This window comes from Corapipo altera, unplaced genomic scaffold (genome assembly GCF_003945725.1).
Source record: "Corapipo altera isolate COAL_440 unplaced genomic scaffold, ASM394572v1 2b, whole genome shotgun sequence".
Classification (NCBI taxonomy): Eukaryota; Metazoa; Chordata; class Aves; order Passeriformes; family Pipridae; genus Corapipo; species Corapipo altera.
The window spans coordinates 14162131-14175452 of NW_020884874.1; the positions used below are offsets into that span (position 1 = coordinate 14162131).

Genomic DNA, 13322 nt, shown 5'->3' on the forward strand with positions numbered 1-13322 from the left:
TATATATATGTCTGGAATTGTGAAGACAAGCAACATCCAACAAACTTAGATTCAGTGTGCCACCAATATCAAAGATTATAAGTTACATTTTACATTCATTTTTGCAAAAAGTAAGTAACAACATGGTTTTCAAATTTATTTTCTTTCTTCTTTCTTTTATTGTAGTAATTAAAAAATAAAGAAAAACCATGCGCACTCGGTAATGCTTACCTGGAGTTTTTTTAATAAACTGCTGAACATAAAGTTCACACAGTCATTCATGGCACCTGTACTATGAAGCAGAAATAATCCTTTAGGTGTCAAAGAAAAATTCAGCAAGGCATCTAACAAAGTCTCTTCCCATAACAAACTGCAAGAGTAACAAAATAGTAATTAAAAATTATATGTATAAAAGCATGGGAAAAAAAGAAAACATACAATTTCTAATTTTGAAAAACAACAGTACTTCACTCACTGACTCTACGGTTATTTTATAAATCTATGTTAGTTTTAAAAAAGTATTTGTAAAAAAGATAATATATATGAGACTGTATTTTGTGCAAACACTCAAACTCATCTCGGCGAAACTATTAGGTAGGAACACAGAATAGAAAGATGATGTAATGAGGAACCCAAAAGACCTATGCCATCCTTAAACATATGTAAGACTTACTATCTCACTCTGTACAGTCTTCAGGTATTAATGTGGAGTTACAAGTTGGCAAAGCAGGCACAGAATTTCTCAGCAATGTAAAAACACCATGAGAAACTCACATATGAGGAGCTAAAGGTTCCTGCTAGAGATTAGTACAGAATTATGAAGAAAGGTGTTTAATATTTACATAATAGTTTCATGTATTAAGAGCAGTACATGGAAAATATTTACTACACACACGGTAGGAAGAATAGCAACTGCAAGGATAAACTATGATGATACCTTCTGCCCTACAAAGAAAAGTGAAGCAATTACATCACCTATGACTAGGTACCACTCCTGCAGGTATCACTAGACTGTTGTGATCCTGCTTTTTTAAAAGCATTTGCTTACTGGATTCTCATTTCCCATTTTTGAGATACACATCAGCAAGCAGCATGCAGTTTCTCCAATAGCAGTGACCCATCACCTCAAAATTTAATCACTACTTCTGCAGAATTCCTGTGTGTCATGTTCAGAAGCAAAGATTACACCCAGAAAATTATCAGCATGTCTTGTTCCATAGTTAAATGAAAAACTTAGATTCTAGGAAGACATTGTTGCTTATGTTAATGGTAGAGTCAGAGCTCTGCATCCATAGATCTCTTTTTGCTACTAGATTTGAATTGCTATAACCAGTCCACATGCTACCACTGCAGGCTACAGTAATAACTGTTGAGGTGTCCTTACAAATTATACATTAAATCTATGGTGAAGTATATGTAAGAATCTACTTAACTAACTAGTTTCTGCACTAACACCAACATTGGCCAATCTTACTACATAATACTTCGAAGGTGTAAATATGATTCAGCAGAACAGCATTTTAAATTAGCAGCACATCAAAGCCCTAAGATAAACTGACAGCTGTTCTGTTCTATGCTTTCCAATTCACATTTTCCTCAAACCGAATTCTGTAGTCAAAGAGAATCAACTATAAGTCAATTTTATACCGCTCTCTAAGCTAAGAAATTCCTCAAAGGTCAGGAACAATTTTGTAACTCTACTGAGACCTATGCTGGGATGATTTCAATCCCTCTACCTACCACTATCATTTTCGCAAAAAGACTGTCCTGGTGTTGGCTGGGAAAGAGTGCATTTCCTTCTTAGTAGCTGGTACAGTGCTGTGTTTTGGATTTAAGATGAGAACGATGTTGCTAAAACTGATGGTTTTAGTTGTTGCCAAGTAGTCTTATCCAAGTCACGGAGTTTCCAGTTTTCCATGCTCTGCAGGAGAGCAGGTGCACAAGAAGCCATGAGAGAGTACAGAAGAGCTGAGCTGAATTGGCCAAAGATCCCTTTCCATACCACAGGACATGATGTTCAGTATATAAACTGGGGGGATTTGGCCAGGAGGGGACAATCACTGTTTGGTGATGAGCTGAGTATCAGTCGGAGAGCAGTGAGCAATTGTGTTACGCGTGACTCGTTTCTCTTGTATGTTATTTCTCCTTTTCATTACTATTATTGTTATTATTATCATTAGTAGTATTACTATTATTAGTATTACCAACTTTTACTTTGTTTCAATTATCAGACTGTTCATATCACTCAATCCATGAACTTTCATTTCCTTTTTTTTCCCCCTGATTCTCCTCCCCATCCCACTGGGATGTGAGCAGCTGTGTGGTATTTAGTTGCCGTCTGGGATCAAACTAAAACAAAGACTTTGGGTTACAAGATGTCTCAGTTGTGGTTAAAGAAGCAGTGTCTGTTCACACTTGTACCTGTGCATAAATTAAGCATAAACTTACATGTTTTTTGACTCCAGACTTATTGATGAAGTTGAGTCCGCACCAGCTATAGGAGTAGATACTCTTTCTGAAAGCAAATTTGTCTGTAAAATAAAAAATAAATAAGTACCTCCTTACTGTTTATTTCTACCATTTTTAAACTCCAGATCTTGCTAATTCTCTTGTAATACATTAAAGAAAAAAATAACAGTGATCAGGTTTTAGTTTAGTCTTTGGCACAGAACACACTATTCCACTATATTTTTTATTCCAGACAAGCTTATTTTCTCCTTCTTCCTTGGGTATAAACAATTTTAAACCTAGTACATTTTTAAAATTTTTATTACGATTCTTAAATAAAATCTCTTTACTTCCCATCTGGAGATTCCCAAAGTAAAAAGTGGTATTCAAAAGAAAAAAAAGAAAAAAAATCAAACACAACTCCTTACTCCATTTCTGTCACAGGTAACGGAAATAACAGTCTCTGGAGTCAACAATGCAACATCAAATTTATTGACTAATTCTGCCACTTTTTACTTATTTATAAATTATATAAATTTATCTATATTGGTATGGAGATAGAGCTACAGACATAAATATATATACATATTTCTATATTTGATGGAGTTTATAGTTTAAATAATACTTGAAAATACCTGGTGTGAAAGACATTGTATATTTTAAATTAATTATTTAAGTTGTTTTATGTTTCTAGGGATAAAAAGCAAATTGCACAATTCAAATGCAAGTTAGCAGTCTTTAATTTACTGTCTTATAAACATGAGATAATAAATCCACAAAAGATTCCTCTATTAAACTAGTCAGTGTACTAGATCTGTTGCTCCCCTTTTATTATCAGCTGTATAAATTCTGTCCCAGAATTTCATCAGACTCTGCCAAGAAAAAAATTGTTTCTCTGTCAGTCTTAAAACTTCAAGAGACACATAAATGAAAAGAAAACAAATTACCAGTCTAGCCATTTAAAAATTGACACTACTGCTTGGAAAGAGTCCATCAAAGTCCACCATTTTTGCTATCCTATAAATGGTAGAATATTTTATAAACTGCAGGTGTTTTAAAATTGAACAATGACAGAAAATAACTTTAGCATGATGGAGTTGAAAATGGAACTTTCCTGAACTATCTTGTTGATTCCTGAAGTTCTAACTATGTTGATACTTCAGTCTCAATTTGACCACCAAAGTGATGGACAGAAATGGTATTTTGTCAGTTAAATGTTTCTTTTTTTTTAATTCAACACATTCAGTCTACATATCTTGTATGTGTCAAGACAATTCCTCTAAATAATGTTCTATATCATAATAAAGGATTTTAATGTCCAAAGAAGTCTTTTGTATATGTGTAAATGTGTTTTAGAGCAAATAACTGGAAATGCCCGTCAAAAGCTTTTAAAAGTCTGCCCGCGATAAACATTAAATAGAGCAACGGTTTAGTTCAAGTAAGACTGACTAGTTACACAATAGGAAAGCATAAAAAGATGAAAAGATTGATGAGTTATGTAAATTACAGCATGATTCAAGTGAACTAAATTCCTTAATTCAAGAGAAAAACCTCCAGTTTTCAATGTAAGGAAGAATATATGTTTCAAAACCAACGTTCTTTGATGAAAAACATAGTCTATTGCAATATAATTATGATTCTAATTAATAATATATTTATTTGCAATAAAAATATATGCCTTTGTGACAATATTCATATTTGAAGCAGTGAGAAATACCCACAAGCTGGTGATTTAAGTCTCTTCTATTTATGTTCTATCTTTCTGATATTTTCTGCTTCAGTTTATACTGTGATTGTATTTTTTAAATGTCTAATCATAATAAAAGCATACAACATTTGACAGGAGAAATAGCTGTTCCATCCTCTTTACCTTGCATTCATTTTCCCTCCTGCTTCCTTGCCTCCAGAAAAAAAAAAAAAACTTAATCTTTTAGCCAGTTCTTTGTCCCAGCTTGGTCTGATCCTTCTTTAAGAAAATACTTTACAGTCACCAGAGGAAAAAAAAAACCATGGTGCCATTTTTCAGTATGAACAATGCACTGGTCTTCCACTAAGAGTCCTAATACCTATAGTTTAAATATGTTTTCAATTTAGCTGGAAGTCAAAGCTGAAGATTTGTTTGCTACTTTTACCTAAATGGTGCCAGTGTTACTTTAGATTCAAACATTTTTATTAAATTTGCTTCACTGTGAACTTTTTGAAAACTGCATTTGAAGGAACTGCTGTCATTTCTTCATCTGAAGTAAACTTCTATAATACATAAGAATTTTCACACTGCATATGACTATTGGAACAATGAAAATAGAAAAGTATAATGAATAAGGCAGAGATCCATACACCTTGTTCAGTAAATTCATAACTGAACTGAGGATGATACAGGGACTGAAGCATCTCTCTTATGAGGAAAGGCTGAGGGAGTTGGGCCTGTTCAGCCTCAAGAAGAGGTTGTACATAAGTATCTGAAGGGAGGGTGCCAAGAGGATGGAACCAGGCTCTTCTCAGTGGTGCCAAGCAATAGGACAAGAGGCAACGGGCAGAAATCGATGTACAGTAGTTCCACCTGAATATGAGGATGAACTTCTTTACTGTGCAGGTGACCATGCACTGGAACAGAGAGTGGTTGTGGAATTTCCGTCACTATTCAAGAACTGTCTGGGCAGAATCCTGTGTCATATGCTTTAGGATGACCCTGCTTGAGCAGGAAGGGTGGATAAGATAAGACCCTGTGGTCCCTTCCAATATTACCCATTCTGTGATTCTGTGATAACAGAAAGCAGAATACACAGAACCGTTCGATCCAAGTTCTTTCTTGCCTGCAGAAAAAGCACTGGACTAGCAATCAAACCAAAGCTGAAAGACAGAGTCTACACTTCATAAGATATCTGTACACAGGTAAGACAAGAACTCCTGCCTGGCACTTCGCATTATGGTCTCTTTTGAGGATAATTCTATGGCACCTAACTGTTTAAATTAAATATTTGGAATCTACATTTTCTTCTCCATAATTCTCACTGTAACCAACTAGTTTACCAAAAATTAGTAAGAGCACATCTCAGTAGTCTTTCCTTTCAAAACATCCCAAACCAAGAGTGACAACAAGATCTCTGGTGGACAGTGGTTATCATGACATCAAGTAACCCCAAGCACCAAGTACAGTGAATGACAGGTCTACTGATGCATCTTTAGAATTCCTCTTTTAATCTGAAGACATAGAATTCTCAAATCAAGCTTCTGTTAGGTTTACATACAGAAGGAAAATTTGAAAAGTAGAACTTAATTTTTACATTTTCAAGTACTATCTCACTACTTAAATATACTCAACCTGAAGCAAAGAACAACTATTACAAAAGTCAAACCTCTTACTGTAAGATTTTTTCTAGTTTTCCCAATCCAAAAGCAAGATTTACCTTTCTCCAGGCCTCTGCAACAGATTCATGCAAGCCATAAGGAATTAACATTTGCAGGCCTTCACAGGTTCTGTACATTTGACGACATATAAAAATGAAAGCTCCTTTAACAACTGGCAAAAGCTCGGATCCAGATAAAAGAGAAAGGTCATCATGAAGAAGTTTCTTTGTGAACTGAACAATTACATGAGCAGCTGTAGGACTAAAAATAAAATAACACATTTAAAATGTTGTTTTGCAGTAATCCACAAGCCTCAAAGCAAATCCTCTGACTAAACTACTTTAAATTTTTCTACGGCAAAAGAAAATACAGAAAGAGACTATGACCCACTATGGAGAGACAAACTACAACTTGCTACACCAGTCAGAAGAAATGTACAGCAAGTGATTTTACTTTGGCTAATAGGTCTACACAATGCAAAAATACATCCATTGTCTTCCATCCAGCCCACATGACCATGAACTACACAGACTCTGTGTTTTAGAGGAGTCCAATCCTGAAGAGTAACCAGACAATCATTTTTCCTTCTGCTTAATCAGTGTTAAGTATATCACTACAAGATAAAATTTGTCCTTCTTCTTACTTTTTCTTATTCGAGATGTCCTTCTCAAGTATTCTACATTTGTAATGCCAAGGACAACTCTTTCTCCAAAATGCTATCTTACTACCACCCCCTTAAAAATATAATTCTGAGACTTCTCCACTTAGAAGACATACAGTCCAAACATTTTCAGGACCTGCAGCTTAGCTATTTTCAAAGGCTCATCTCAATTTTATTGCCATTTCAATTTTTAGCATCAGCCAACAATATACAACCCATAGGATCACACTGATCCTAAATGAGGCACAACATTACACATGTGAGCTTCTTATAAAGGATCTGTCTCTACTAGCTATATTGAGAACTGAATGCTACATTAAATCTATTCTTTCAATAAATTTGGTTTATTTTAATATTTATTCTAAAATCAAAGAAAAATGGGGAAGAGAGGCCATTGGTCTGAACAGTAGCACCATGAATTTACTGGAATTACATTCAGAGAAAGGAAAGTTCTCACATGAATTAGAAAAATAAGTAAAACATGGAAATCTCCCTTATTATAAGTATTTCTTTACACTGTCATTTCATCCAGTTCTACACATAAATACCCTCATAATACATTCTCCAAAACACTTAGTAGTTTACTTTATAATCAGATATGTTACTCCAAACATAAACAAAATGTATCACATTACAGATAAATGAAAGAAGAGAAAATGAGTCTATAAGAATAATGTAATTCATAGAAGTGATCACTAATGCCATTCATTAATGCACTCTTACCTATCTTTGGAATTTTTTTCATTTTCTCCATACAGAAGAACAGAAAGCCCATCTTCTGAAGCAGTAATCCTTGCCAAAATATCAGCTACATCAAACAAAGTGGCTTCGAGACAATTTATACACACCTATTTGGAAGTGAGAAAAAAGGAAGTTTTAATTTTAATGTTTTTGTGAAAGCTGTTTTTTCAAGACTGTCTTAGGTATCTGAAGGTCACCTTTCTGATGATTTCTTAATGGCTTAAACATAGTAAGTAAACAGCCTATGTTCAAATGCCATCATAGAAATCTGAATCCCAAATGCCACTTTTAATTATTTTAGCAGAAGTTCAATGACTGTACAGATACAAAGAACAGGCATTTCTAAAGTTTTTCTCCCTTTCCACCATGAATGTGGAAAGGCTCTTGGTATGCCATTTAAAGTTGTAAGAACAATAGTGGAATCAAGGTAAGAAACATGCTAACTCCCTCCTTGATGCATTGGTAACTCTTTGGTTAGAAATGGAATTCCAGTTCCCAAAAAGATCTTCTACGCCCACCTCACTTGAGGAAAACGTCCTCACTGGGGTAAAGAAATAGTCCTCTATCAATTTCTTATTCACTTCACAGCACTGTATAACACACAATTACGCTGTAATCAAGTAGACTTGAACATTTAACACCGGTATTCAAACTAACTGGTATGGTTATCATGACTAACGAATATACTGCCCAAATTAATGTTAAATTTGCCATTGCTTATTAATAAGTGATGTCAATACTCCATAGGTACACAAGCAGAACTGCGTGCTCCATGAAGAACCTGTCAGGAAGTTCTGCAAGGGACAAGAAGCCAGGAGCTGAACATGGTAAGAAGGCAGGCAAAGGCCTTGTTCACCATCAGATGGGCAGGCAGTCCCACCATACCCCAGCGAGGTCCAGTGATAGTAACCTGGTGCACCTACCAGTTCAGATTCCCTGTGCAGTGATGAGGGAGATCCAAGGTTAAGCCAGGAAAACAAGCTGGTGAGTTGGAGTCAACTCCAGACACAGTGACCAGGATCAAAGACAGCCCAATGATCACCATGCAACTGAATTATAGTGAAAAGGTAGGATTGAGGTGAAGCAAACCATGTCTGAAGGTCAAGGTTCAGACCAATGGGACAGTGGGCTTCACTGCTGCCACAACATAGTACAGGCAGGGAATGAGAACAGGATAGAGATGTGCCAAGGGCCTGACAGCAGCTGTAGTTCTGTACAACTTAATGCAGAGTCCTAAAGGTGCTGGGCAAAACTGTTCCTGTCCATACACCTCAGTAATACAATCAAGATACCCAGAGCATCCCTTCTCACCCAGGGACTGAGAAACACTACAAATTCCGAGCATTTATGCATAAACATGTTAAAAAAGGAGGAGGACAGTTTGCAAAGTGAGGAGTCCTGTGTGGTAGCTTTCCCCTATCGACACCCAGGAGAATAGCGTGAAGTCAACAGTGAGATGAATTTTAGGCAATAGAGAGTTAGGTGAGACTACTGTTTCCAGTAACACTTGTTAAATATTTAGTATGTCAGAACAGGCAATAAAGCACAACTCTGCTGAAGTTAAAGTCCACTGCTTAAATCTTTTCCACTCTTCTGTTAATCATGAATGACAGCTGGACTCACAAGAGAAATTATTTTAAAATACCATTCAATCCAGCTCCTACTTCTTCTCCTATAGGTAGCTTTATATTTTATATAGTGCACAGAAGAAAAATAAATAGTCTTCCTACTTTAAAATCTAAGGAATGTACTATTAATCCTGGTGGGTCAAGGCAACCCAAGAGAAAGATACAATTCTGGTTTGTTCTTTTCAGTTCAAATTTTATTTTCAGGTCAGTGGGTATAATTCTTCAGGATCCTAAGAAAAGAACATTTTTGGCTGTCACTGTTCCTTAAAGTCTGTTATTATTTTACTTTCTCCGTGAAACACCAAAAAAATCTGTAAATAAAAAAAAAAACAAACCACCAAAACTATCATACTTTGTTTATTTAAAATGTGAATGCAATCTTCTGCAACAGGTATGCTTCAGCAGCAACTCAGAGGTTGCAGAGTCCAAAAGGTCAATATTGCTGTCCACAAACTGATCCTTCTGACAACTCCTGCTCACTGAGTTTCTCCTCCCCTCTCTCCTACAGATATACAATACAACTCTGCTTAAAAGGCAAGGTTTGCACTTATCCAAGTGAATTCAGAACCCAAATGTAAAATAACAGCATTGTGGTTGCTCATTAGGCCCACCATAAAACCAAGGAGCCCCAAATGCAAGTCCAGAGCTACCCACTCCCCAACTCCAGCTGAAGAAAGAAGCATGCATGGCCTTAGCCTTCCCTTTGAGACAAGCATGGTCCATAACTAGGATTACTGGGTGTCTAAGAAGTGGCAATGGCTTTGCTGGGAAACAAAATCAGTTCAAATTCTTGTAAAAGAGAAAGAGGGTAATTCTCTCTTTTTCTATCTTTTTTAGCTATTGGTTTGCCAGATGCAATACAAACAATTTGCACTTTCACTAGAACAAATATGACATGTTCCAGATTCACAACACATACACAGCCTCCTGCAGCTACACTGCATTAATATTCCTGGACATGAGCTGTTTTTTTATTAGACCAGTTACAAAGTCATAGGAGGGCTTACAATTTGTTAAGAGTTCAGGCACTTAAGAGAGATAACTGAGTACAGCAGAAACAACAAAAAAAAACAAAAAAAAAAGGGAAGATGTTAATTGTTGAGATAATTTATTTTTAACTACTAATGTATAATAAAGAAGACAGAGAGTTGTATACACTTTAGAATATCATGTGACCACAAAGATTGCCTAGGGTATTACACAGGCCTCCATGACAGTACTGTTTTCAGATTTAGCTATCAATGTTCAAAGCACATGCAGACTTGGTCATTTTTTGTACTTAAAAAAATTTCCACTACGTTTTTGCTATGTACAGCAAAAAATACACAACATTAAGTGTTAGTCTTGCAAAAGCATCCACAGTTAGCCTTATATAAAATGTATAAGTAATGCTACTGTATTCAGTACAGAAGAGCCCACAGAAGAGTTAAGTTATTGGCATGATCAAGTTTTTACAGGACTATGGTTTTAAGATTTAGAGAAATACACACTTTAAAATATGTACTTGTAACTGGTTGTTTACACTTTGAAAGAGTACTGGAATATTTCTATATGGGTAAAAATATTTTCAGGATTTAATATGAAGAATCTGTTCTGGAAAATAAACTGCACTGAAAAAGTCAGCAGAAGGATACTGACAAAATTCAACTTTAAGAACCTAGATGATATATTTAAGTTCAGGACCTAAACTGAGTTTTAGGACGTAAATTCAAAAATTCTTAGCCAATAATTTCTGTCAAAGTCTCTTCATCTAAGACAGCTCAGGCTCCTCCATGGGCATTTCAGACTCACAGCCTGTCTTGAGACTTACAGTCACCTAGATCAATTAAATCATCTCAGTCAAAAGCAACAGAACAGACTGAGACTACAACTAGATTTTGAACCACCTACAGACAGACAATGTTTCCCAATAGTTTCATAATTCTTAAAGAAGAGTTTAAAAAAAAGAACAAAAAAAACTCCTCTTCCTTCTATCAATTCAGAAAATAGTAGTTTCCCATAAAGAATTAAATATTTTACATATAATACTTATTGAGAACACTTAACTTCAAATTGCCAACTGAATTTAAAAATAAAAATAGGTTGCATTTCAAATAGCAGGTAAAGTAAATATTTATCCAAGAAATATTGCAAATGACAGAAGAAAAACCAAAACCAATAAAAAAATTAAGCGATATTTTTGTACAGTCTCACTACAGTATAAATTTTGCTACCATTCACAAGACTTGAAGAAAACCAAGCTTGTCAGATCAATCATAGTGACAGCTTAAGCCAGTTAATGCATACCACAATAGCTAATGCAAAAAATACCACAGAAGCTACCATACCATGTGAGTAAATAAATCTACACAGAAAAATGGTAATATTCTATAGACGTAAAAATTTCTTTGAAGATTACTACAAACCTCTGTGCCACTCAGCAAACTTTGAACAGGATGAAGTAGGGCATCTATCACTGCATCTGTATATAAACATTCAGCCACACATCCTGTTTGATCACAAAAAACCTGAAGAATCTCCATAACAAGACCTTCTGGAGAATAACTGTCTGGTGAACACAAGAAATATTTATTTATATTTTAACTTACACAAATATCTATATGGTTTATGTAGTTGCTTCTGAACTACAATTTCGTTAAGCACTGATTTAACACAGAGGGAGGAAGGAAGGGTAAGAAAGGAAAGGAAAAGAAAAATCTGTACAAATAACAGACACAAATTAAAAATTGCAAAATAAGTTATCCTATGGTTAATTATAATTACATATATTAGCATTTAATGAAAAAAAAAGCACTTACCTGTATGTGCTGTCAAAGCTGTCTTTGGGTAACTTGGAGAGTAATAAATAAGCTGAGTAAATAACACCAACATATCGGTTATGGATACACTATCTATTAAAAAAAAACAAATCACAGGAAATTAATCTGCAAATTAAAATATAACTTTAATTTTCCAAATAAAATGGATTTTGTGAATATATGTAAAGAATGCTTTGCTGTGTTGAGGAAATCAGTTATGTGCAAGTAATAAAGCAAAGGACATGCATGTCCCTGCGACTCTATTGTATTTCGTGATCAACTTACAAGCCTTGATCTTGGATCTCAGTTTAGTCAAGTGAAATTTTACAATGTCTTTCACTGAAACAAATGTCAGCCAATATTTGAAAATGGTCAGTATAGGTGGCCGTAGAAAAAAAGCATTATCTTACTTTTAGATTAGCTGAAACAACTGGAAAAAAGACAGGCTGACAGACAACTCCTTCTCAGGTCTGAAACAAACCCAACAAATGTAGCTAAATGCAAGTTGGGAACTATTGCTCCAGGTTCAATCTAATAATGCTAATAAATCAGAAAACTTTTGAATAAACACTTGCTACCTATGAAGTTGAGAAGGACAGTATTAAGAAAACAGCAAGATTGTTATGTTTGTAGGGGAGAGAAAAGCAGCAATCACCATCCACGGACCCCTGCTTGAATGGCATTATACAGATAATCCATAAACGACAAAAGCACTATAGGAGTAGATGTTTCGTATAAGTGCTCTACACTGGATGCATCAAGTCCTGATCCTCAAACCAGAGGGACAAAAGGGAAGGCTCAGAATTAGTGTCCAGTAAAGTTTTCAATTCTACGCTGAAGTAATAGAGATACTAAAGTAATGGAATACTACAGGTGCCCTCACACACTTGCACAACGTATCATTCTATGCGGACTTTTTGGATGTCTGAGGGCTCTTCCATCTCATATCTTCTGTCCTTATTAACACTTCTGCTCCATGGGTACCAAACTATTCTTCTACCATTATTTTATCTTAATTAATAGGTTAAACTCAGAGTACTTGTTTTCAATTTGCAATTAGCCTCAAATACTGATTTTGTTCGACACCTGAAAAACAGTTTTGGTCCCCGGACATGTTTCCCTCCAACCAATTACATCAACTGGTTTGACAGAAATATTACGCACACTTACACACTGATTCAACTGCCCTTCAACATGAAATTAATATATTAAATATATTAATTATTAATATAAATAAATTAAAACTAAATACATAAGCTATCTATTCAACCACATCCATCAAAGATTAAAAAACTACATAGGTGCTCAAAATTACCTATACTATCTTTATTAAAGTTTTCAGGCACAAAATTGAACAGAATGTTGTTCTACAATGTCCACAACATTAGAATGAAAACATATATCAAGTATGGATTAAGTGTTTCTCAACAGGTTCCATTTTCCTCAATCCTCCCCTTACCTTTTCTATTTTTCAGCTGCACTGGAAAGAGATTCTGGCCTTCCTTATAGATCAACAATCTTCCTAAGAGGCACAGTGAATGAACAAAATAGATGTACTGCAATTCTTGTCCAGTGTAAGAAATATTCTGCTTATCACCTTTAACAATAAAGCAAAAAAATTAGAAATTTACTCTTAGTTTCCTTCACAGTACCTAGTTACTACCTGCAACATAAGTGGATCATTTCGTATATAAAGACAGCTTAAGTAACTAACCAAGT

General features: G+C 35.1%; 1 protein-coding gene across 10 annotated transcripts in view; it reads right to left on the reverse strand.

Annotated features, from left to right (window-relative positions):
* Positions 1 to 13322, reverse strand: part of TBC1D32 (TBC1 domain family member 32) — an 80331-nt gene that overhangs the window by 53518 nt on the left and 13491 nt on the right. For all 10 annotated transcript variants that reach the window (XM_027633843.1, XM_027633842.1, XM_027633847.1 and 7 more), the window contains 7 exons: positions 13063 to 13200; positions 11604 to 11696; positions 11211 to 11353; positions 7160 to 7284; positions 5835 to 6036; positions 2428 to 2510; positions 211 to 349 (listed from right to left, as the gene is read on the reverse strand). In XM_027633843.1, coding sequence (XP_027489644.1) covers positions 211 to 349; positions 2428 to 2510; positions 5835 to 6036; positions 7160 to 7284; positions 11211 to 11353; positions 11604 to 11696; positions 13063 to 13200 — 923 coding nt within the window. The remainder of the gene's footprint in view (positions 1 to 210; positions 350 to 2427; positions 2511 to 5834; positions 6037 to 7159; positions 7285 to 11210; positions 11354 to 11603; positions 11697 to 13062; positions 13201 to 13322) is intronic.